General features: G+C 46.1%; 1 protein-coding gene across 1 annotated transcript in view; it reads left to right on the forward strand.

Moving 5' to 3' along the window:
* The window catches only part of Dnah8 (dynein, axonemal, heavy chain 8), a 256,161-nt gene that overhangs the window by 194,333 nt on the left and 35,387 nt on the right, over positions 1 to 26,441 (forward strand). The window contains 5 exon segments of the mRNA NM_001427092.1: positions 581 to 733; positions 1,499 to 1,654; positions 15,101 to 15,217; positions 19,713 to 19,814; positions 25,663 to 25,823. Of these exon segments, the coding sequence (NP_001414021.1) occupies positions 581 to 733; positions 1,499 to 1,654; positions 15,101 to 15,217; positions 19,713 to 19,814; positions 25,663 to 25,823 (689 nt within the window).

Genomic DNA, 26,441 nt, shown 5'->3' on the forward strand with positions numbered 1-26,441 from the left:
AGGCTTGAGAGTTCAAGACTAGCCTAGGCTACACAGTGAGTTCAAGGCTAGCCCGAACTAGGAGGAGGCACTGACTCAGTGAGTGAGCGAACCGTCTTGTTCTCCTAGGTTTCTGACCCATTGTTAAAAAGGTGCTTTACTTAACCATTTAGATGAGGCTGGATAAAGGAGTCCTGGGGAAAACAGGGACAAACATTATGATTTAGAACTCGGCTAACGAAGTGCACTACCTCTGGCTTTCAGAAGGTGACAAGCACTTTTGTGGGTGGCTCTGAAGCAGTCGTCTTGGTTTGAGTGGGTTCCGACATACCTTAGGGAAGCCCATGCAAGCTTCCAACCTCACCATTAGGTGGTGCCCACACTCAAGTTTTTATTTCTAATCTCCGAGGATCCAGGGGTACCAGTTTGGGCCAGGTATAGATGACTCTTGACAGACACACACACAATATTAGTAACTCTAGGCTCAAAATAAAACAGCCATGCTCTAAGCAAGCTTATTTGTGAAACAGTGCATTTTGTTTTGGTAAAATAATCACAATGTATAGGAAATAATTACGACTTCTTTATCTTTTGGATACAGGGCGGTTGGGTATTACTACAGAATTGTCACCTTGGTCTAGAATTCATGGAAGAGTTACTAGAGACGTTGATGGTCACGGAAACCACTGAGGACTCCTTCAGAGTGTGGATAACCACTGAGCCCCACGACCGGTTTCCAATCACATTGCTCCAGGTCTGTTACCGAGAGTCACCCAAGTCACGTGATTCACGACCGACAGTGTTGAAGGGAGGATGGGAAGGGAAGATGGTCCCTTGGGTTAAAGCGCTTGCGTCACGGAGCCCAACAACCCAAGTTTGCTCGTCAGATCCCACACGGTAGAAGGAGAGAACAGGCCGCTGCACGCTGTCCGCTGACCTCCAAGTGTGCCGTTGGCATATGCCAGGCCTCCCAAAGAATAAATGAAGGCCATAAAATATTTAACGAGGGAATGCAGCAGAGTGTATAAATCTCGATTATAATCATCAGGCCCTGATGATTATACGTTATATAGTATTTTATATATAGTATAGTATATTGTACATAGTATTTCTACAAGCGAATTCTAAGGCCATATTGATTTTTCGGGTTTGTGCTCTGGCTTTTACTCTGTTGAGTTCTAGCCTGCGTGTTCTATGTCATGTTCTTATCTAATATTCCATGATTTCTTTTCATTAGCTATTTAATTCCATGTATATTGGTTGTTTCGGGGCCCTCAGAGGCCAGTAGAGGGCACTAGGTCCCTTGGGATTGCAGTTATAGACAGTCATGAGCTGCCACGTAGGTGCTGGGAACTGATCCTGGGTCCTCCTCCTCGAGAGCAGCCAGGGTTCTTAACAACTGAGGTGTCTCTTTAAACCCCCATACCATCATTTCAATTGCATTCTTTACGTTATAACACTAACACAACCATCTGCTTTACGTTATAACACTAACACAACCGTCTGCTTCTCACAACAGACTTCTCTCAAGTTCACAAATGAGCCACCCCAAGGCGTCCGGGCAGGCCTGAAAAGGACATTTGCTGGGATCAACCAAGACCTCCTGGACATCAGTAACTTGCCCATGTGGAAGCCCATGCTGTACACAGTGGCATTTCTGCACTCCACTGTGCAGGTAACCTGGGGAGCGGTGTTCACTGCTAGGGGGCGCTAATGAGTTGAGGTAGCCACTGTGGGAGAGAGCCTCTGGGAGGGCTCCCTGGCATTTCACCCCCTACAGGCTTAAGTATGTGTTTGTTACAGATTTCGCCTGTAGTCCTACTGTTCATCTGTGAGCTTTGGGGTACAGAGACCTTGCTTACGCTACTGCTGATTCACTCTCCATGGTCACAGTACCATGAGGCTATTCACAGAATGGCAGCCATTTATTCCTCCCTATGAGAATCCCTGAGATAAACAGTTTAAGGGGGAGGTGTTTATTTTGGCTCCCGGTTGCAGATGGTTCTATCACTTGGCATCAAGACAAGGAAGACACAGGAACATGTGACAGAGGTTAATCACCCTGTGGTGACTAGGAAACAAATCAAGAAAATGATGGCATCCTCAAACTCTATACCCTCAGGCACCAGCTTCTAGCAACCCAGACCCAAAGTTTCCACCACCTCCAAAACCACCATGGCCAATTGGAGAGGGGGTGGGGCTAGAGGTGGGGGAGGGTTTCCTATCCAAACTGTAGCGCTAAGCACAGTAAATATTTGTACAGTGAACAGATTATGAAGTGTGAAATTTGATCTTGAAAGTAGCCAAGACTTTTATCCACACCCTGCCTGATACTAACAACCACTAAGGTAGGGTTTTTGAAGTAGGGTTGTCCCCAATTTCAAAAGAAGGCAACTGCCCTGGGGTCATGGCTCAGTAAGGACAGAGCTTAGTGTGCAAGCCTAAGGGCCCGAGTTCAAACTCCAGAACCTACGCCTAGGAAGCTGGATGTGGAGGCCCACATGTGTAGTCTCAGCACCGGGGAGGCAGAGACAGGCACTTGCTGACCAGCCAACCCAGACTACTCAGTGAGTTCCTGGCCAGTTAGAGACTCTGTCTTTAGAAAAAAACAAAAAAACAAAGGGAGATAGGGCCTAAGCATCAACCCCCAAAGGTTGTACATACACGCACACACACATTCATACACACACATTCACACATACATGCAAACATATAAACTACACACTTGTACACACATGTGAGCATGCTGGTACACATATTTGCATGTGCAATACACACACATTCACATGCACACAAACAGTCATATATGTATACACGCATACACACACTCATACACTCACATTCACACATACAAACATACACAAACATACATGTACATACCTGTGAGCATGCTGGTACACACTTATTTGCATGTGCAATACATACACACATTCACATGCACACATACAAACAGTCATATATGTACACACATACACACACTCTTACACTCACGTTCACACATACAAACATACACAAACATACATGTACACACATGTGAACATGCTGGTACACACACATATTTGCACATGTACACATACATACATATACATTCACATGCACACATACAAACATTCACATGTATACACACACGTGAAGGCACACACACACAGGCACGCACACACACACACACACACATGCATATACGTACAGAGAGAGTGGGGCTATTGAGTCTTAGAGAGTCTGTGTCACACATGGTATGGCCTGACTCTGATGGGCAGTTCAGTCCCTGGTTCTCAGTAATTGAAGTGGGGGAGGGGTAACCACAGTTCACTGCTTCCTGTCTGTGCTACTAGCTTTCACATGCTAATTCCTCATGCTAATTCCTCATGCTAATTATTATTACCAATTACTTATTTTCATTATTAATTGCTTATGTTGTGACTCAGCTGTTTTACGGTGACTAAGAAACGCACCTATAGATTTTAATTCTGCCATTTTATTGTGTGGTTCAATATTGGAAAATGGGATGCCTTCAGTTCACAAAGGGTACCCCTCGGTTTCGCAGGGGCATGAAGGGGCCTTTTCCTGCATCCCTCCTGCCTTGAGGATGGGAGAAAGACACAACGAGCCCTTGGACATGCATGCCCTGACAGGTGTGTCCTGACAGCTGTGCCCACATGGGGGACAAAAGTCCCTGCATCTCTCCCTGGGAAGGAGGGGCATCCATAGTCCCCTGTTCCCACCCCCAGGAATGGCTATGTTCTTCTGGCTTATTGTCCACCGCCACAACGGGCCCTGTGCAGCCCCCAGAGAGGGCTGTGGGCGTTTCTCTGTCTCTTGGCTCTGGGAGAGTCCACCTTGGCTTGCTTGCTTCCTGGGTAGTTGTGGTTCTTACTAAGTTTCTCTGTGGCTTTTGGATTGTCAATTTCAGCTTTCCAGAGACCAATTTCACACAGCCTTATCTGAGGACTGTTCCCCTTATCATGTTCGAGTTCCAACACTGCCACGACCCTGTTGTTTGATCCCCCGGTTCACAGATAACAGTATTTTCTGGCTGTTCCCAGTCCCAGTGACTCAACTCTTCCATTCAGCTCACCCCGGAGAGTCGCTGTGGGTAGGGATTTTTCCATACGGCCAATGTGCCAACGTGGGTTTTCAGTGGACTTTATCTGAGTGTTGAACGGATGGGCCCAAAGCCCACGGTCCAGTCAGAAACCCAACTGTGCTTGCAGTAAATAAGATAGCGTGCTCAGGTTAAAAACCCAGAAAAACAAATGTTTCTACCTCCTGGGCTGGAAAGCTAATAGGGGAATGTCAGTCTAAAAGACTAAGGGTCTAGCAAGATGGCTCAAGTGGGCAAGGGCACTTGTTGCTGTGCCAGACACCAGAATTCCATCCTTGGAACACATGCTGGAAGGAGAGGACTCCTGAAAGCTGTCCTCCGAGCTCTACCCTCAAAACTCAAGCTACCCTCAAAACACAAGCTACCCTCAAAACTCAAGCTACCTTCAAAACTCAAGCTACCCTCAAAACTCAAGCTACCCTCAAAACTCAAGCTACCCTCAAAACTCAAGCTACCCTCAAAACTCAAGCTACCCTCAAAACTCAAGCTACGGTACACACACACACACACACACACGCGCGCGCGCGCACACACACACACACACACAGAGGGGGGGGGAGAGACAGACAAAGACAGACACGGACAGACACAGACAAACACAGACACAGAAAGACAGAGGCAGACAGAAAGAGACAGACTGAGAGAAAGACAGAAAGTATAGTGATTGGTTTTTTGTTTTTTTGTTTTTTTTTCTTTATTGAGAATTTAGTCTGTAAAATGCTTGCCACCCCCGCATGAAGACCAGAGTTTGAGCTTGGAGAACTTATGTGAAAAATCTGGGCAAGGCCACATGGGCCTGCAACCCCAGCCCAGTGATGGGGGAGGGGTGAGAGTGGCGGGAAAGGGAGGGGGAGACTGAGCTCCCTGGCCAGCCAATCTAGTGGTAAGTTGCAGGTTGAATGAGAGATGCTGACTTAAAAAATGCCCAGGAGAGAGAAAGACAGAGACAGAGACAGACAGACATTGATTGATTATTGGGTCTAAGAGCTGAACAGCTGGTTTGTTACTTGGTTGGGCTCCCCATGAACATCTTGTATTAGTCAACTCTCCACCTCTCTAACAAATACCCAAGACAGTCAGCTTCTGAAGAGAAGAGGCTTGGCTCACAGTTTTGGAGATTTAAGTTTTCCACAGCCCTTTTCAGCTCTGTCGCTTTCAGCCAGTGCTGAGGCAGCACCTCATGGCACAGAACAGAGGAAGAGGCTATGAGCTCAATACCCCAACCAGATGCACCCCAGTCCGTAGGATCAGCTCTCGATAGGCTCCACCTCTTTTTTTCTTTTTTTTCGGAGCTGGGGACCAAACCCAGGGCCTTGCAGTTGCTAGGCAAGCGCTCTACCACTGAGCTAAATCCCCAACCCCTAGGCTCCACCTCTTAAGAGGCTGCACTGTACCCCAACTGTGCCCAACCGTGGGACCAAGCCTTTATTTTACTTCATGGGATCTGGGGCTACATCTCCAAACCAAAACACGCAGTGCATGTATGTGCATTAACATGCACACTCTTGCCAAACACATGCACACACACTAACAAGTGCACTCGTGCGTGCACACACTCATGCACGTGCACGAGTGTGCATGCATGTGCATGCATGCACATGCACACACATTCACACACACACTCATATTCCCTCTCTCTCTCTCTCTCTCTCTCTCTCTCTCTCTCTCCTTTTACAAACAAGATGCATGCAGACTGTTTTTGCAGAGACTAACGAATGGCCCATGACTACAAGTTGCAGAGCAGAGGGGCCCCTAATTGTGGTCCACCCAGCAGAACCTGTGGTTGAGCTCCCCAAGTCCTTCCCTTCTCCCCACTTTCTCTCTCTCTGAATCACAGTTTGTCACCATGCACAACTCAAGGCCATGGCGTGTGACACGGTCCTCACACTTGTAGGGATCTGAAGGATCGTCTTCCCTTCCTGGGAGAAGGACCTGTAGGTAGACATGGGCGTTAGGAAGGGGCAGCTCTCTGGGGGAGGAAAGCGCTGGAGTGTGTGGTTTTTTTTTGTTGGTGATGCAGGTTTAGGCTTCCTCCGAGGAAGGGGGATGCTTCAGCCATTGCCTCGGGAGCTTGTATCCATACACAGGGCAACCCCGAGGTGGCGATGCTCACTCCTAGCTCTCCCAGTTCTTCAGGAACTCACTAGCCAGATAGGTTAGATCGCAGCATGTGGTGGCAGTGGCTTCTGGTTTGGCAGTGGTTTCTTTGGCAGAAGCTACCCTTCCTGCAGCCGCATTGGATCCCTGAGGGAATCTTTCAGACTCCATTTGGTAGCACCTCTCTGAGAACGTTTCGACAGGACCCAGGAGAGGAGATGCTCTCTGGCCTCCCTGTTTTCGGTACTTAAATGCCATATCATTGCGGGATATGCGACAAGCCCCCTTTACCCCTACCCTTTGAGATTTTCGTCAACACATTTTCCAACCTGAAACCCAGTATTGCCTTTTTACTCTCCCCACATCTATAGGAAGATCAGTAAAATGTCTAGTAATTTCCCCCTGCCTTCCCCGATTGATGGCAATTTGTGCTGCTTTTGAACAAGTTGTTAGGTAGTGCAAACGCCCTAAGTGACAGTCCTCAGCCAGTGCCTGGAGCCTGGCCAGGCTGCTCAGGTTAGCCTTTGGGAAGATGACAGATTGGGGGAATGGGAAGGGGAGGTTAATGAAGGAATGGCATGGGGGGGGGGGCGGATGGAGCTGCATGTGAAGGATGGGAGGACTCAATTTTTCTTTTAAGAGTTTCCAATATGATTTCGATATTCAACAAAAATTGAGAATGATGGTGTCCATTGTGTTTAAGGGAGGAGTCCGGCCATTTTTACAGAATTCTCATGTTTGGGAATCCCTCTCCTCATCCCCGAGGTTTGTCCACAGGGTTTCTAACACTTGAGACCACAGAGATTTTACTATTTCTAGGCTAAAGCCATTCTACTCTTAGCCAGGGATAACAAGTCCCTGAAGGGTTCTGGGATCTCAAGGGTCCTGCAGTGGTAGTTGTAAATGTGGACTTTAAAAAGAAAAAAATCCCAGCCCTTAAAGTAATTTAGGCATAGAATAAACACAGTCATATCACCAGGACCCAGGAAATGCCACCCATCAGTACATGGCCATTCAGGAAACAGGAAAGTGTCCCTTCCCCCCGTGCTTAGCTCTGTCAAGTTGAAGTCTTGACAAAACAGCCGTCTCTAAACTTAATAGCACACATAACAGTTCCTGCTTCAGCAGGCTTATGAGAGCCTTATTTAAACATTCTGAATGATTACAGCAACACAGTGCAAGTTTCTCTTACACACACACACACACACACACACACACACACACACACACACGTCATCATGTTTCCTACTGGTTCGAACCACTTCTGCCCATGATTTTTAACCTCTTAACACTGCACTCGGACCATCTAGTGTGGCTTGCACCCTTGATTTTATTGGTTTTATTGTTTATACCCTGTCTTGCTCTTTTACTAAGCTTGAGTTAACTACCGCCAGGGACGTGCACCCGAGCCTCACTAAGACCAGGACGAGCTTCGGCACCATTAAAACGTCTCCGCTCAGTGTATTCTCACCAGTCATTCCAGGACATTCCCATATTAATCCCGTATTCCCCAGGGCCAAGGGGACACTCTGTAACGTGCTTGCCACTCAAGCCCGAGGGACCTGGGTTGAGATTCCCAGAATTGCTATCAAACGCCGGCCGGGGAAGCAGAGGTGGCCGTATCTCTGGGGCGTGCTGGCCGGCTATCTAGCCTAATCAGGTTCAATGAGAGACCCCTCTCAAAAAAACCAATGTTGAGAGCGATACAGGAAGACACCCAGCTCTGACTCCTAGACACACACGTACTCAGGGGAGCAGGGCACACTAGATTATTCAAATGGCGTAGAGACCACTCTGGTCCTTCTGAAATCATCACAGAGCTGCTTACCAGTCTTTGGGTGGATGGAGCTTTGTGTCCAAAGCTGCCTGTAACCTACTGAGGTCTATTGCTACAAATTGTAAGGCTGAATAGTGGCTCCCAAGGCCTGGTTGCCCCCAGGGATATAGTCTCACAGGTGATGCTATGTAACCTCACCCCCAAGTTATCCCTGATTGGTGAATAAAGGTGCCTTCGGCGTACAGCTGGGCAGGATTGAGATAGGCAGGGCTTGGGGTCTGAGGAGAACTACAAAGGAGGAGAGAAGAGAGAACTGCTATGGGGTAGGCGAGTCATGAAATTATGACCAAGAGGGCTGACCAGTTGAAGCCAGAGCAGCCCAGACGGAACACGGCAAATTATAGTCCAGGCTTACGGATGGGGAATAGATTCTAATAGCCTAGAGGGTAGATATCTGCCTAGCCCTAGTGCCGATTACGGCATATTGTGATAATAAAAGTTGGGTGTCTTTTATCCAGGAACTGGATGATCAAAAACAGGGTAGAAACCCCCGATTGAGCGCTAATAGTTTTCTACAACAGCAACACAACCTGAAGGGAGTGAGTCTGGGTCCCTGCTGCTTTGAGAAGCTCACCCTCGTAACTTTAATTTTTTTCAAACCTTATTTTTAATGATGGTTCTTAGACACTTTACCCTCCCTGGTAGCCCTCCACCCACCAGAGGTAGTGGGGAAGAAAGGATACGGGAGAAGCGAACCTGTTTAGAAAGGTTCTTTGGAGCGACTCCTGTCGGGCTTGTCTGGAAGTCGGCAGTTCAGGTCACAGATTAGCAGGCAGCGCCAACTTGATCCACTCGGAAACACCTTACGGATACACCAGCAGTCCAGTTTGGTAGTCTGGATAGCAAACACAAATCAGCAGCATTGGTATTACCAAGCAGACACAGCCAGGCCTCAGCCTCAGCTCGAGTCAGCAGGAGGGACCAGCAGGAACACCGGGAGAAGTTCTCCCGCTGCGCCTCTCTCAGGGAAGTGAAGATCAGTGAAGACTCGAGACCCACGAGCATCACACAGATAGCTGTACCAGCGAGCCAAGCTCTCTCTAGTCACTGTCCACCGAGTCCAAACATCACCTGTCCTCCACATGTGTCGCCTCGGCCCGGGTCCTGCCTCAGTGAGCGAGTCTGTCTCAGCCTGACATCACTCTGCCAATCAGCCCAAGTCAGCAGAAGTGGCAAGAAACCGCAGCACACCACCCACAGTTTTTGTGGTGCAGTTTCTCTCTGTGGAGTCCCCACAAATGTAGCTCAACTACGCAATGTAAGGTGGACCAATACATGTGTGTCTATAGCGAAGGATCTTTCATTATGGGTCCTTTCACGGGCTTGCTTTAGCTTCCTCTCTATTGTGTCTGCTTCAGCCAAACGTTCCTTCACCAGTCCGCCTTAGTCTTTCACCTGTGTCCACTCCAGGAGAACACCCCAACACAACCGACTTTCCAAGGAACCCTTAAATTTTCACTTGGTACCTGCTACTGCACTGGGACCTTCTGCCTGCTGTCTTTCTTCTCTACAGACTTTGTGTTTCTGTGTTTTCTGCATGCCTTCACCAAACCGGAAGGCCTCCCGCCTGTTTTCCCAGAACAGCCTCATTTCCCCTGTGAACCAGAAGCCTTGGGTCGAGTGTCTAGGCTTTTGTTGTTGTTGCTATTTTTCCTGACTTGTCATCCTGGCAAATCTCAGCAAATTACATTTCCTGTTACATTGTCCTTTTCTTGTTTCTGTGTCTTATTTTCTGGAGTAGATGCAAGCTTCTTGAGAACACATGTATTCTAATGTTTTGGTTTTTTTTTTTTTCTATTCTACTAGCAAGACTGTATCCCAGGGCCTCCAAATCTTGGGCCGAAGAGACCCTGACTGCTTGGTCTTTTTATTTCTAAATTTTGGTTCTTCCCCTTTCTTGAGGCTCTTTTTTTTTTTTCTTTTTCTTTTTTTTCGGAGCTGGGGACCGAACCCAGGGTCTTGAGCTCGCTAGGCAAGCGCTCTACCGCTGAGCTAAATCCCCAACCCCTCTTGAGGCTCTTAAATTACATCTTTGTTTCTTTATGGGGGGAGGTCACGTGCCACAGCTCACGGGTGGCCGGAGAACAGCTTTGGTGAGTTCGTTCCCTCCCCGCCTCTCAGGCACCGATTTAAGCCCACTGAGTCCTGTGAGAGGATGTCCGCCCACCGAGCCTGAGTCTCCCTCTCCGTTTCTGTCATCTAGAGAGATCAGCGAGTGGGTGGATGGATACTCGTTCATCAGAGGGACACAAGGACTTGAAATGATTTTGTGTGAACAGGAAAAAAAAGCTTCCACTGCGATTTTTGTCTCCTTTAAAAAATATACTTCCCCCTCAAGATGAACTCCTCTGCCTTTGCCTTCAGTGAGCCAACCTAGGAGAATGCTTTAAACGAGAATGGATGCGAAGTGACACGAGCTGAGGCAGCTTTCAGCGCTGGGGCAATTTCCGAAGCTCTTCTCGTTCTGGGGAACGGCTGGGCCGCCATCGTTCGGTACAAATAAATGGAAGTGTTTCCAGGGAGCCAGATCGAGTGTCTCCAGTAATTGCAAAGAAAGAATTATGCCTCATTCAACCCCCTCATCTAAATGAACCCTAAATTTCAAAAATTAAGTCAAATGCTTAGGTAAAACTCGCAGTAGGTTCTGATTTTTTTTCCTGCAAAAAACGGGTAACAGTTCCATCTCACTAAGCGACTCACACTCTGAGGTTTGAGGGTTACATGGCAGAAGAAACCACGGTGACTTATTTTCATGTGGATATCTGAAAGGCTCCGCCCCACCCTGGCTGCCGGTGTAACCTAGAAAAGGCTCACATCAATGTCTCCCAGATCTACTCAGGGATTTCAAGCTCCGAGTCAGCCTTGGAATGGACCTCACTGGGGATGGGGGAGGGGTTCCTTCAGGAGGCCAGTGACTGGCCAGCGTGGCTTAGACAACTTCGAGTCTCTTCACCCCACGAAGACGAAGATGGTAGACCCGTCCTTCACTGCCAAGCGTGCAAATCCAGTCAGAGGACCAAATATTTCAACAGGAGACAAGAAGATAAACAGACCAACCATTTTGGTTTGTTTTGCCACACCTGGGGAGAGGAGACCTCAATAGAAGAGTTGTCTCGGTCAGGTTGGCCTTCCGTGGGGGCGTTCCCTTGATTGCTGGCCAATGGGGGTTCCATTAGGGGCAGAACCATTCTTAGGCAGGTGGGCCTGGGTTGTATAAGAAAGCCGAGAGTGAGCCTGGAAGCCAGCCAGTAAGAAGTGGCCCTCCATGGTCTCTGCTACAGTTTCTGCCCCCCCAGGCTCCTGATGATGGTGGACCGTAACCTGCAAGCCAAACAAACCCTTTCCTCCCTCGGGTTGTTTTTGGTCACCGTGTTTATCCCAGCAACAGAAGCCAGATTAGGACTCGAAGGGAACATAGATGCCGGGTCAGGAAGCCATCAGGAGCAGCACACAGGATCAGGGGCAGCAGTCTGCCCTCTCTCAACGCCCTACCCTCCACCCCGTCGTAGTCTCTGTGGGCAAGGTGGAACATGGCGCTTTGAAACCCTCACAAGTACCTATCTTCCTAGTACATGTTGCTGCAGGAAGAAGTTTTTAACTCGGTCCACATTCCTAGAACTGTCTGGTCAGCTTTTTTTTTTTTTAATCTTTCTAATTAGCATACAAAATAATGGGTTTCGTTATGGCATTCTTCAAGCAAATTTTGGGTTGAGCCTCTGTGATGGTTTGTATATGCTTGGCCCAGGGAGTAGCATTATTAGAATGTATGTCCCTGTTGGAGTAGATGTGCCGCTGTGAGTGTGGGCTTTAAGACCCTCATCGTAGCTGCCTGGAAGCCAGTCTTCCCCTAGCAGCCTTCAGATGAGCATGTAGAACTCTCAGCTCCTCCTGCCCCATGCCTGCCTGGATGCTGCCGTGCTCCCGCCTTGATGATGATGGACTGAACCTCTGAGCCTGTAAGCCACCCTCAATTAAATGTCATCCTTTATAAGAGTTGTCATGGTCATGGCATCTGTTCACAGCAGTAAGACCCTAAGACAGTCGCCCTACTTACTTCTTCCCCATCTCCCTGCCCCTCCCTTCAGTTGTGTGCGTCTGGCATTTCCCACTGTCCACCCACCCGCTGATGGACATCCATGCTGGCTCCATTTACTAGCTACTGTGAGGAGAGCAGCAGTAAGCATGGATACCCAGGCATCTCTGCTAGGATAGAAGCTCCTTCAGGGGGCGCTGCTAAGGCTGGGTCAGATGATAGTTCTGTTTGTAATTATTTGTAAGGGCCCTCCAAACCGGTTTCCACAATGGCTTCACTAATTTGCACGGCACTAGCAGCAAGCGGGAGCTACTTCCTCACAGCCTCACCAGCCTTTGCTGTTTATTTTCTTGACGGTTCCTGATGATCAACACTCCAACCTTCTGTGTGTGTGTGTGTGTGTGTGTGTGATGGAATGAATCTCAAAGTCGTTTTAATTTGTATCGCACTGGCTAATTTGTATCTCCAGGGGGTGTTGAACACTTCTAAAATATTTATTAGCTGTTTGCATTTCATCTTTTGAGATCTGTTCATTTTAACAGTCCATTTGTTAACCGGCAGGATTTTTTTTTTTTTTTTGGTGTTTAATTTTTGCAATTCTTTCTGTAGTCTATAAGTAGGGCTGGCAAAAGCTTCCCCCATTGTGCAGTCTGTCCATTTTGCCCTTGGTTTCTTTTTTACTCTGTAGAAACTCCTTTTCTTGGGCTTGTTGTCTTTCTTTAGTCAATTAGTGAAGAGATGGGGACAAGAGTCACATTAACATTCGACAACCTAACCCAAGAGGTGTAGATCAAGACGTCCCGGAAGCATCTTCACATTTCTGAGAGAGCTTTAAAATTTATTCTTTGTTTTCTGCCCTTCACCATTTCTCCCCAGGGTTGGAACAACTGGATTAAATTAAAACTAATGGTTTCGTTAATATTTTAAAAGCATACCTTTAAATTCAGTGATTAAAACCGTCTTGCTTTCATAGACTTTCTTCTGTGACTTGTCCATGAGTTTGTCCTAGCTAATAGGTTTCTTTAAAAGGTGGGATGTGAAGGAGGTGAGGTTTGGAATGGCAGCAGTAAGAAGAAATGGCTTATGAAGGTTTCAGTGTGTGTGTGTGTGTGTGTGTGTGTGTGTGTGTGTGTGTGTGTGTAATGTATGTGTATGTATGTGTATGCATATGCATGTGTGTATGTGGTGTGTGGGTATGCACATGTGTGTGCACATGTGTGTGTGCATGCTCATTCATGTGTTGGAGAAGGCAGAGGAAAGAATAGTATGTATTCAGAGAAGCAGAATTGCTGTCCATGTAGATCCTGAATCTAGACCCTAGGATTGGGGCTCCCGAGCACATATAGGACCCTCCTTAGAATTTCACATGGGCCAGGCAGGGAGAGCTTACCAGCACAGAAACTGAGCTCATCTGTATGACTTTCTGGGTTCCCAAGGCTTGGAGATATTAGGGCTACCATTTATATGCCTACAAATGCATCCAGGGCTCTGGGGGTGGAGACACTCAGGAAAGTACTTACTTTGCAAATTCAAAGATTTGAGCGTGATTTCTAGGACCTACATTAAAACCCTAGGTATGGGGGCACGTGCTTGTAATCTCAACACAGGGAGGCAGCGACAAGAGGATCCCTGGAGCTTGCCGGTCAGCCAGTCTTACTAGCCAGTCTAATTGGTGATCTCTAGGTCAAGGAGGTGATCCTGAAGGAGGTAGATAGCTGCCCGGAGGACAGTACCTGAGCTCACCCTCTGGCTCCAGGCATATGCCCACATCTACACAAACATAGACACAGAGAGAATTGAAACAGCCCCCAGAATATCAAAGCAGCTCTGTCCTTTGAACTGAATCCAGTCTGATTATTCACAGGCAATTGAGCAACTTTGAACAGCCACGGTTTTCCAGGCGTCTTCCAGGTCTCGCTCAGTTTGGCAGTGACAACCGTGTGAGGGTGGCGCGAGGGTTTTAAAGACAGATGTGTCATGTGTACAATAAGAAGTCTTAGCTTTCAAAACTCGAGATGGAAAAATTACAGAGTGAACCTAGCAGGGGGTCGAGTTCATAAACACTCAAGTTCTTCAGTAGAAGATGTAAACCCTTAATCATGACTTTCCAAACTCCCGGGAGGCTGACTCAGAAGAAAGACAAATCCAACAGGCACCTGTTAAGAATCTCCTGCAGTTTCCCTAGGAGTTGCCAATGGAGACCTAGACGAGCCTTGTTTGTTTGAGATGGGTCTCAGGTAGTCCAGGCTGCCCTTGAACTCACTGTGTAGCTGAGAACGATTCTGAATCTCTGATCTTCCTGACTCTACTTTCCAACGAGGGACATATATATATATATATATATATATATATATACATACATACATACATATACATATACATATATAGGCTGTGTTACCATGACAACCTAATTAGACTTAAAAAAAAGGTCAGTAACCGCAACTTGACAAATATTTGGAAATTTGTTTGTAAACCATTAGCTGTCGTCGTTACATAATATTTAATGGTTAATATATCTCAAAACTGCGCATGCTGTTTGCGTTTGGACTCCTTCCGAGACAGGGTCCTGCCGTGTAGCTCAGTACTCTGAAGTCACAGTCCTCCTGTTGTAGCTTCCCAGGTGCGGGGATTACTGGCCTGCACCACCTAACCCAACTATACATTGTCCTCTGATTACTTTTAAGTACTTTTATTGTTTGAGTGCGTGTGCGTGTACACACACACGTGCACAGGCTCAAATGACTACAAATGCTGCAGTAGAATGGAGCTCAGGTCATCAGGCTTGTGATGACTTGACCTTCCCCCACTGACCCACTGACCCACTGACCCACTGACCCATCTCTCTGACCCCATATTGTTCTTTGCACGCAGTGCCTGCTTACCTCAATAATGAAGCTTTTGTTTTTTATTAAACGTTACTGTGCCAACAGTAACAGAGGAATTGGCAGTGGATGCAGTTTGGTGACACTGTACTTGCCTACCACGCCCCATGTCACCGAGTATGACTCTCCGGCTCCACCCAGTTGATGCTGACTTTCTGTGCTGTTTATAGGAGCGACGAAAATTCGGACCCTTGGGATGGAACATTCCCTATGAATTCAATTCTGCCGACTTCTCGGCCAGCGTTCAATTCATCCAGAACCACCTCGATGAGTGCGATATTAAAAAGGTGAGTGAGATTGTGGTTTGTTTTTTTTTTTTTTAATTTGTTTGCTTGCTCTCTAGTTTTTCTCAACAGCCCATGGCATGGAGGGAGCTAGCTGTCTCCCTGGGAACCTCTTTCTGAAGGACGGGTAATCTAATTAGTGGCTCTACTCAGTCTCTCTTCCCCTAACCAACACACTCACAGTTTGCTCCCATCCACTGAAGGTATCTGTCAATGTAACAATGGCACTCTGTGCTGCAAAATACAATCACACCCCCAATGCCGGCCCCGGGTGTCACAGGGCCCCATGGGAAGAGAGATAACGTCAGTCAGGGTTACGATCTTTGATCTTCCATTCCGTAAAAGAGAGACAGTGTCTGCTAGTCAAAAAGGCAATCCATTTTTCCCATCCTTCACCATTTGAAAAAGGATTTATACATTTACTTATGCATGTGTGTACCTGAGTGTGTGTAGCATACCATGTGTACGCAGTACCCTTGGATGCCAGAAGAGGGCGTTGGGTCTCCTGGACCTGGAATTACAGATGGTTGAACTACCTTGTGGGTGCTGGGATCCAAACCCCATCTTCTGCAAGAGCATCAAGTGCTGTGCTTTCTCTCTAGCCTCCCAGCCCTCTACGTGTGTGTGTGTGTGTATGTGTGTGTGTGTATGTGTGTGTGTGTGTGTGTGTGTGTGTGTGTGTGTGTGTGTGAAGTGTTAGAGATTGAACCTAGGGCTTCACATAAGCTCAACAAGTGCTATATCCCTGAAATGCATTCCCAACCATGAAGGCATTTCTTTTAATTTATTACATTTATGTTGTTGTAAAATTATAAAAAGGGACTGTCTTTTCCCCGCACTAGAATTGGCACCGCAGTGCCCAAAGATACCTGGTAGATACCTTGCCAAAAAATGCCAACTCCATGGCAGTCCAGTGTCTCTACTACCACACACTCCCCCAAATTCAATTCTCCACAAGAAAGAACACACCACACAATAACCTCTGATCCCACTGATAAGATATAATCGCCCACCTAAACATACAAACCCTGTACACATCCATCCCTTAAGAACATTCATAACAACTTGTAAATACACAGAGTAGAATCTTAAAGTCAGCTTCCTTGTTTTCTCGGCAACTTCTCTCCAGTTTCTTCCTCTTTCCTGTCCTTTCCGTTCCGGTCTCCTCCTCTTCCCTCAAACATTTCTCCCACCCATCCTTCCTTCTCGTCCAATGACAGGCCTCGTTCTATCTTGTACTTGCCTCACCTGTATGACATCATCCCACATTTCACCCTTTTTGTCTAATTAAAAAAAAAAAACTTTCTCTCAAATATAAGCTGAGCACAACTATTATCATTTTGTAATTAAAAGCATAAAATATACCTAACACCCAGTTGAACACTATATCAGTTAAACAGAACACTTAGTTCTCCATTCCAGCTTAAGAAAGACTTAAAATCAGGGGTTGGGGATTTGGCTCGTGGTAGAGCGCTTGCCTAGGAAGCACAAGGTCCTGGGTTCGATCCCCAGCCCTGAAAAAAAAAGGAAAAAAAAAAAAGAAAGACTTAAAATCTATGTTATACTATCTATCTGATATACTATCTGATTAACTATCTAATAAAATATGTATTTTCAGAGTTAAACAGCCTGATAGGTTATGAGACTATAACCAGTCTTCAACCCCATCAGAAATCTGAGAATGATTAATATTACCTGAAAATATGAGAAGCATAAAACATGGCTTCCAAGCTTAGCCAATGTATAGAGACCACTGATCACCTGGACAGTCCCCTATTTCTCAAAATGACGGAGCATCAGTCTTGAGCCTTCTGGCCCAGGATCATCTGACAGAACTTTGTAATGCAGATTTTTGAAGGGCTGATCACCCTGTCTTGGCAGAGCTTATCTGTCAACTATTCTGCATAATTTGTCCTTTTCTGGACAGTATTTTGTCTGTAGATGAATTGAAGCAATTTTTGCCTAGCAGTTGCCTCACCATAATTGGAGCAACTCCACTGATGCTCAATTTCTTCTTAGAATCCAAGCAGATATGTCTCAACAAAAGATTAATAACTTTTAATATCATATTTTATAGATTTCTGACATTTAAAAAACCATCTACATATATATATATATATAAAGTAATCTGGACTGTTGTCTTTATATCTTTTTTTAAAATTTTTTTATGGATTTTTATTTATATGAGTACACTGTAGCTGTCTTCAGACACACCAGAAGAGGGCATCTGATCCCATTACAGATGGTTGTGAGCCACCATGTGGTTGCTGGGAATTGAACCCAGGACCTATATCTTAAATATTATCTTGAAAGTACTCTTGCAAACTCAGAGCCATGAATTTGCTATTTGGCCCTTAACTCACATGTGTAATCAACTCAGAAGTTTGTAACGGCATCTATAGAAGGACTGCCTCTAAACCTTGTACTTTTAAACTTTTTAAACAAATGAATATGATTTGATTTTAGCTTAGTTACCAAATGAGATCATGACTGTACAACTCAATCCAGCTAATTCCTCCCTGTTAAATTTCAACCATTTCTAGGTTTCTCATAAAACAGCCTTAGAATAACCACTTTCAGCCCTCCAAAGCATTTATTTATTAGTTTGTTTAGTGTGTGTGTGTCTGCACATGTGTGTTTGTCTGTGATGCATGTGTGTAAGTGCAGCCACTCAACGTACCTTGGCACACATATGGAGGCTGGAGGCCAACTTTCAAGAAGTGGCTCCCTCTTTTTAGCCTGTGGGTCCTGGGGTTGGGACTCGGGTCTTCAAGCTTGGATACCAAGTGGTTTTACATGCTGAGCCCCAAGAGCCTACTTCATTATTTAAATGTTAAATTCAGCATATAAATAGAAATTAAAAATCTTACTTGTTGGTAATACTGTGGATTGAACTTATGGCTTTACACATGCTAGACAAGTTCTCTACCACCAAGCCACACGTCAGCCCCAGAGGTCACTTCTAGTAAAGGTTACTAATCAACATGGTGTAGACTTCCCAGTCACCAAGGTGCTTACCTGTGCAGGGCATCATTTACACCTCCACCATCGTGAGGCTGACATAGCAGGTGTTGTCATAATGCCCATTTAAATGACAGCCACAGAGTTGGGAGTGCAAACTCAGTTGTCTCTGCCCTCGCAGGCTACGAAGGGAAATCTGAGTTTTCCAGCCAGTCAGCGAGCCTTGTGACTGGTTTCCTCTTCCATAAAGTAGTTGTAGCCTCTTTGAGGCACAGATGAACTAGTATTTATAAAAGCGTAGTGCGTGGTGTGGAATAGAGGCTCAGTAGAGACCACCCTGTCCCTCTATCCCTGCCCACAGTAGGCCTTCCAGAACTACAGACACTGCGGGTAAGCCATGATGAGTGTTCACAAGTCTAGGACCAATCATTTCCTCCTAAAATGACTAAAGGATAGTAAATTAAAGCCGTGGCAGTATGATGAAAAATTATATTGTGTGGGTTCATATTCTGCAGCCACTTATCTTGTCAGTATATACAAATGATAGGTACCTTGAAATGGTTGCTTTAAAAAGGCAACCAAGCTGAAAAGATAAAAGTTTAACCAATAAGTAAATAAAAGTAAGACCCAAATATCCGTAAGCATCCTCACTTTGATTTTGCTCCAAATATACTGGTTTTTTTTAAAAATAGCTATGAATAGAGGAATTATAAGATTGCTAAGAAATGAATGACTATTTCGAAGCGGTTTTAGCCTACAGAATGAGACAGCGCAGGATTGCATCATGGAAAAGTCTGGGGAATAAATACTTTCCTATTTGTTCTCTTACCGAAGCTGGGGAAATCTATTGCTAGGAGAGAACATTAAAGCTCCCCATACTTGATTTTGCCCCTTTCGTCATTAGGCATTACTTTCTGCCCCTCTGCAACCATGTGGCACTTACCATAATGAGAATCACAGGTGATTACGATCACAAAAAAATACTGTCTCGGTTCTTTTTAATTGACTAACACTTAATATTGTAGATTTCTCCTTGGCGGACAAACCGGGTCAGCTCCCGCCTCATGGTAGTGAGTTATTCCTGTGAGGTTAAGAGTAATTTCTCACACGGCTCTCCGAGTTTCATCCAGCTGCTGTGATAAACACTCTTGGTGTAAGCAACTTAGGGAGCAAAGTTTACACAGCTCACACTTCCAAGTCTCTATTTGTCACTGAGGGAAGTCAGGGCAGGAAGCTGGAAGCAGGGACCTATGGTGGAAACCTGCTTGCTGGCTCACTCACAGGCTCATGCTCAACTGGCTTCCTTACACAGCCTAGGGGCCCCTGCATAGGGAATGGCACCACCTGTAGTGGTCCCTCATAGAAATGCTTACCAACCAACCGGATAAAGACATACTCAACTGAGACCTTTTTCCTCAGGTGCTTCCAGCCTGGGTCAGGTTAACAGCTAATGCTAATGGGGATAACAGCCCAGTGGCAGTCCCTCTTCCAGAACTTTCCCCACAGAGACCCCCCCCCCACCTTGTTTCTAATGCAGGGAGTGTCATGGAGTACGGTTCGGTACATGATCGGAGAAGTGCAGTACGGTGGCAGAGTGACAGACGACTTCGACAAGCGGCTGCTTAACTGCTTTGCCCGGGTAAGTCAGTCTGGGGGAGGAGAATGCTTTCCATTAATAAAAAAAAATAGGGTACCGTGTCTTTAATTACGTATGTGTGCATATGGCTATGTGCATGTGAAATGTGGGTACCCGTGAAAGGCCAGAAGAGGATGTCACATGCCCTGGAGTGGGAGTTATAGAGTTTTGTGTGTGTGTGTGTGTGTGTGTGTGTGTGTGTGTGTGTGTGTGTGTGTGAGAGAGTGTACTGGAAACCAAACCCCAGGTCTCTGAAGGAGCAAGAAGTGTGCTTCACCACTGAGCCATCATCTCCCCATCTGAAGAATACTTTTCCAATGGGCATAAACCATCTCCCCATCTGAGGACTACTTTTTTGTTTACAATGGGCAAACAAGGCTGGGAGATGACAGAGGAGGGATGCTTATGAACAAAACTAGCCAAGAATCCCTTCTTTCTCCCATGGTGCCCTCACAGCCAATAATAAACCAGCCACCATCCATCCTGAGGTTTCCAACTGCCCATATCCCTACTGCCCTTAGGTCACGTTCTCAGTTCTCCAGAGCCTATCATGAAGATACTGGCCATCTCTCTGTACCTCTTCCCCATGAGTGCAAGATAGAGCACCACCCCAGAGCTAAAAATAATTGCTGGGGGAACGCACGTACTGTAATTCCATATTCTTTTCTATTAGAATAAACTGATGGTCGAAGGGATGCTAGGGGTTCCCTCTCTTTCCCCCCAAAATAAAAAATAAAGTTCACATAATGCCCACGGGTAGATATTTTCTAGAGGACATTATTCATTAGCAATGACGACTCTACCAGGAGGGATAATATAAATCCACCCCTGCTGGACACAAACTCTTCTTAAATCTCTTTATGCGTTAAGGAAACAATACGCTGCATTTACCTACGTGGCGAAAATCAGATACGTGAATAATTTACAGTTATTGAATTCTTTTATAATTTAGAAACTCTGTCAGCAACTTTGCTTCTGCAAATTTTCTCTTGTCTACTTGTCCTCCTTTCCGCCTTTCTTTCTCTCCTCTTCCTGCTCTTCCTCCTCTATTTCTTTTTGGCATAATTTAATTAAAATCACAACAAAGCTATCTCTTTGGAGCTCATCTTTTCTAAAGAGAGACAGAAAGGGGGGTGGAGAGGGGAGGGAGGGACTGGGAGGAGTAGAAGGAAGGGAAGCTATAATTGGGATTTATGGTGGGAAAAAATCTATTTGAGAGAGAGAGAGAGAGAGAGAGAGAGAGAGAGAGAGAGAGAGAGAACAATCACACCAAAACATACAAACGGCTGGAATAATTTGCCAAACTGGAGGTTGACCAGATACCCGATTTTTAAAATTTGATTAAATTAATTAATTAAGTAATTTTTGCTTTAAATCTTTTCTGTTAAGTTGCACATGACAAATAGTGAGTTCTGGCATGGATATATAAAGGTAGGAACACCAGTGCTAGGAAATTAATTAGACACAGACCTCCCAGAGGTCAACCTGGTGCTACTGGCTGAAATCCAGCAAAACAGACGTCAGAACATTTCAAGAAAGGGACCACAGATGCGTAAGCACCAAACCGTTCACAGTAACATTGTGTGTCGGAGGTGAAGGCAACCACCACAGGCTGGCCTTTCTGGAAAGAGACTCTGACGTGGACCTCTCTGTTCAGGTTTCCCATCCCTTCCCCAGGCGTAGTTTGAGGTGTTGGGGGGCAGCTTCTGTATCCATCACGGGGAAAAGACCACTCGACGACGGTGTATAACACAGAAGAAACGGTCTGCTCGACATCCTGCACAGACCGTGAAAGTGTTTGTTCAGTGAAGCCGGGGAGGGGGTGTCAACTGGGGTCTACAGAGTAAGCCGTGTACATTTCACAGGGAGAAATGCATATCCGAGCACAGGCATTAAGTAGCCACAGGAAGGAGGAGAGTGTAGGTGATGTCAGAGCTGAGTGAAGGAACCGTGAAATAATAGGGGGGTTAATGTGTAAAAATAATAAACGTTACATGAGAAACACACTGAAATCCGAAGAAAACATATGTCTTAGTAAGTAGCCTGGTTTTCTTTTTTTTTAAATAATTGTAAAAGTACCTAAAATTGGAGGATTTTAAAGACTTATTCTCATATTTTAAAATTATGTGTATTTAAGGGTATGGAGGGACGGCTCAGTGGTTAGGAGCACTTGGTCCTAGACTTGTTGCTCCTACAGAGGTACCAGGGCTTCTTTCCCAGTGTCCATGTGGTGGCTCACAACTGTCCCTAACCCCAGGCCCAAGGGATCTTCTAACCTCTTCTGACCTCCATGGACATACATAAGGTGGAGGAGCCCTTGGAGGTCAAAAGAGGGAGTTAGGTCCCCAGGAACTGGCACTAAAGACTGTTGGGGGCGATGTCATGAGTGCTGAGAACAAAGTTACCAAGTGTTCTTTGCAGTTGGTCCGTATCTCCAGCCCCTTATTTTCCCTGTTAATTGTGTGTGTGTGTGTATGTGTGTGTGTGTGTGTCTGTGTGTCTGTGTGTCTGTGTGTCTGTGTGCATGTGTGCATTGTATGCATTGGAGTGCAGTGACCAAGGAGCACCTTTTTTTTTGGTATGTATATTTTTATTTTATTTTATATTTTTTTGTTGGTTATTTCTTTATTTACATTTCAAATATTATTTATTCCCTTTCCCAGTTTCCTGTCTATAAGCCCCCTATCCCCTCCACCTCCCCTTCTTCTTCTATAAGGGTGTTTCCCCTCCCCATCTACCCTCCCCCCCCCGTTCCCACTGCCCCCGACGTTCCCTTACACTGGGGCTCCAACCTTGGCAGGACCAAGGGCTTCTCTTTCCACTGGTGCCCCAACAAGGCCATCCTCTGCTACATATGTAGTTGGAGCCCAGGTCAGTCCATGTATAGTCTTTTGTTAGTGGTTTAGTCCCTGGGAGCTCTGGTTGGTTGGTACTATTGTTCTTATGGGGGTTGCAAACCCCTTCAGCTCTTTCAATCCTTTAATTCCTTTAACGGGGGTCTCCTTCTCAGTTCAGTGGTTTGCTACTGGCATTCACCTCTGGATTTGACATGCTCTGGCTGTGTCTCTCAGGAGAGATCTATATCTGGTTCCTGTCGGCCTGCACTTCTTTGCTTCACCCATCTTATCTAGTTTTGGTGGCTGTATATGTATGGTCCACATGTGGGGCAGGCTCTGAATGGCCGTTCCTTCAGTCTCTGCTCCAAACTTTGCCTCCCTCCCTCCTATGGATATTTTTGCAAGGAGCACCTTTTAAAGGCCCCACGGATGCCCTGGTGGTTTCGTGGGCTCCAGATGGTAGCAGTTGTTTTCCTTTGCATGTGCTTGAATCTCTGTAACGGTTTGAACGAGGAATGTCCCTACAGGCTCATGGATTTGAACACCCTTTCTGCTTTCCGGGTGGAGTGCTCTCTCTCTCTGTTTCCTGATGACCATACTAGCCTCATGCTCCTGCTACCATGACTGTCCACCATCATGGACTCCCTCCCTCCCTCCCTCCGGGACTTTAAGCCGAAGCAAACCCTTTCTTCCCTAAGTTGCTTTTGGTCAGGGCACTTCATCATAACAACCCCAAAAAGAGACTAATAGAATAATTCCATGTAGAGCACATATTTTTTTATACTCTTCCACTCCTGGCGAACCTCAGTGGGTGTGTCAAATCCACATACTTGGGCATATATAAATAAAGTAACGGGGAACCACGGGGCTGCGTGTCATTTTGCTTCTGTGCCTAAATGTGCCATTCGGGCCACTTGGTGCTGTCATTTGTTAGGTGACAAATGTGCTGTGGACCGGAAGCTCCCATCCCGGCATATGTTCCTGCGACCTAAGCCACCCACATCACTAAAGAGCGCATTTGTCTTCGGGACGGCTGTAAACGCACAGCACCATCTTCTTTAATAACTTGAAATTGCTCCCCTATTCTTAGATTAAACTCTATTCAGCACCCCACGCCCAGTCATCTGTCACGGGACCCTCCTCGCTTTCCCTTCCGTCTCCCTCCCACAATATGATATTTATTCTAGGCTTCACAGCATCCATCAGCCTCCCCCCTCATGCTTTGGTGTCCGTTATTATGTGTTTCTGTTAGCATGGCCTCCCAAGCCAAGTGTGCCTGACCCAATACGTGAAATAAATTAATTAATTAACAAATAAAAATCAATCAATAATCAATCCTCTCCCTGCAGACCTCTCTCCAAAAAAAAAACAAAAACAAAAACAAAAACAAAAAAACCCTCTTCCTTGATTAAGTCCTTACCTGACATTCACCTGCCTATCTTTCCTGCTGTCTTTTTTTTTCATATTTACTTGTTTATTTAATGTATGTAAGTATGCTAATACTGACACACCAGAAGAGGGAATCTGATTCCATTGCAGATGGTTGGGAGCCACCATGTGGATCCTGGGAATTGAACTCAGGACCTCTGGAAGAGCAGTCAGTGCTCTTAACCACTGAGCCATCCCTCCAGCCCCTTTCCTGCTGTCGTAAGCCTTCCATGCACTTTGCTTATTTTTATGTCCTCCTGGCTCTCACCTCAGTGCCCCTCACAGTAGAGTGGTTATTTCATAACTGGCTTGTCCCTCTGCTGGGTCACAAGTTCCTTGGGTGAAAGGACTGTGTGTCTCTCTCCTTCTCGTTCTGTTCTGGTTCTGAGCTCTGTACCACACACACACACACACACACACACACACACACACACACACACACACACATGCACACACAGGAACTGAATAGAGTAGCAGACAGAGCCATGTAGAAAAAAAAACCAGGACATGGTATTTCAGAATAATGGCTGGATCTAAAAAGAGCTGCAGACGGAGATGGAGGGATGCTGCTAGGAACAGTGGGGACTGAATGGGTGAGGCTCGGTCCTGTATCCTTTGCCCTACCTCGCTTCCATCCCGGTCCTGTCAACTTCCTTCCTTACTAGGAAAATCACCCCATTAGACACGGAGGTTGTCGCCTCAAACCAGCCCAGGCATTCAACGACTTTCCCCACCTTTTCAAAAGAAGACTGTTCCCACCAGCTGTATACTTGTTCTCTCGCCACATTTTGTTACAGACGAGAAAAAGGTGTCTTCAGGCTAACAGCAATGGAGGTTGGGCAGCAGATACATTTGTTTCTTATGGCTAGGGACAGAACTTAATTAACAAAGGAAGCCCTGAGTGGGAGGGGGGCAGGTGCTGTGGAGTTTCTGTGGCGGAGTTGTTGGTGCATAAGTACCTGTGAGTGAAACTGTAGACACAACCAGGAGAAGAGCCTCGCCCAGGAAGAGGTAGGGTCATGAGGATGCTCAGGAGCCCCATGCCTGCATGGACCTGTGTGTGACCTGACTTGCATGATCTTGAACCTCCGCCCCTCCTCACTCTACCTCCCAAGTGCGGGGTTTGCAAGAATACACAGCCACACCTAGTATAAGCACTAGATAGAACCCAGGGCTCTGTGCACCCTATGTAAGGACTCAACCAACTGAACCACGTCCCATCCCCCAACTCCCTCTACTGCTTTCTTGGTCAGTGCTGAGGATTGAACTCAGAGCTTCCAGGAGGCCAAACGAGTGCCCAGCCACCGAGCCCACTTCTAGGCCTGCTCCAGCCTCCACATTGGCTGGATCTAATCTTGGGTGCCAAGCACAGCCCTGCCTATTATTTCTGTGTGGCCTCTCCTTTGTGGATTATCTCTTTTCTTCCTATATGTGATAATTATTCCGTTGATAAGTTTTGTTAAGATGCTTTCAAAGCCAACAGTTAAAAAAAAAAAAAGAGAAACCCTATTAAAATGGAAATAAGCCCCCTCTTTCTAATCTTGGTTCTTTTCATCAATTTTCTTTTATTTTCTCCCTCCACACAGGTCTGGTTCAGTGAGAAGATGTTTGAGCCCTCGTTCTGTTTTTACACCGGCTATAAAATCCCCGTGTGCAAAACCTTGGACCAGTATTTTGAGTACATCCAGTCTCTGCCATCCCTAGATAACCCTGAAGTCTTTGGGCTCCACCCTAACGCTGACATCACGTAAGTCCTTGGCGTTTCTGTTTTCTTTCGTTCTTTCTTTCTTCCTTCCTTCCTTTTTTAAATTTGAAGGTGTCATTTGTAACTCAGCCTGGCAAAGACTACGCATTTCATTTTCTCCCTTAATCTCTCTCCTTTCCTTCCCTTTTATTTTACTGTGAAAAATAGCGTTCCTTCCTGTCTCCCAATTACAACTCTGTGACAACTCAGCCTGCCCTCCACTCACTAAATCCCCAAGGTCTGGCATTTATGACAACACAAAGGCTGTAATTTATGCCTTGATGACTTCTCCGTCCTGTCATAAAACCAGTTATGTTTGTATTTTAATCGATGTTCTCCATTGATAGTCCTCTCCCAGCTCCTCACCTCTTCCTCCAAACATCCATTGAAGAGACACCACTTGAGAGCAGAGAGATGACTCAGCAGTTAAGAGCGCTTGCTGTGCTTATAGAGGTCCCAAGTTCAATTCCTAGTACCATGCCCGGTGGCTCACAACCACCTTTTACATCAGATGCAGGGGATCTGTCGCCCTCTGCTGGCCTCCTTGGGCAGGTGCACTCATGTGTACCCACCTACCCACACATGTGCACACATAATTAAAAAGCATCTAAATATAAATTC

Source organism: Rattus norvegicus, chromosome 20 (genome assembly GCF_021556685.1).
Source record: "Rattus norvegicus strain SHRSP/BbbUtx chromosome 20, alternate assembly SHRSP_T2T, whole genome shotgun sequence".
NCBI classification, from domain to species: Eukaryota; Metazoa; Chordata; class Mammalia; order Rodentia; family Muridae; genus Rattus; species Rattus norvegicus.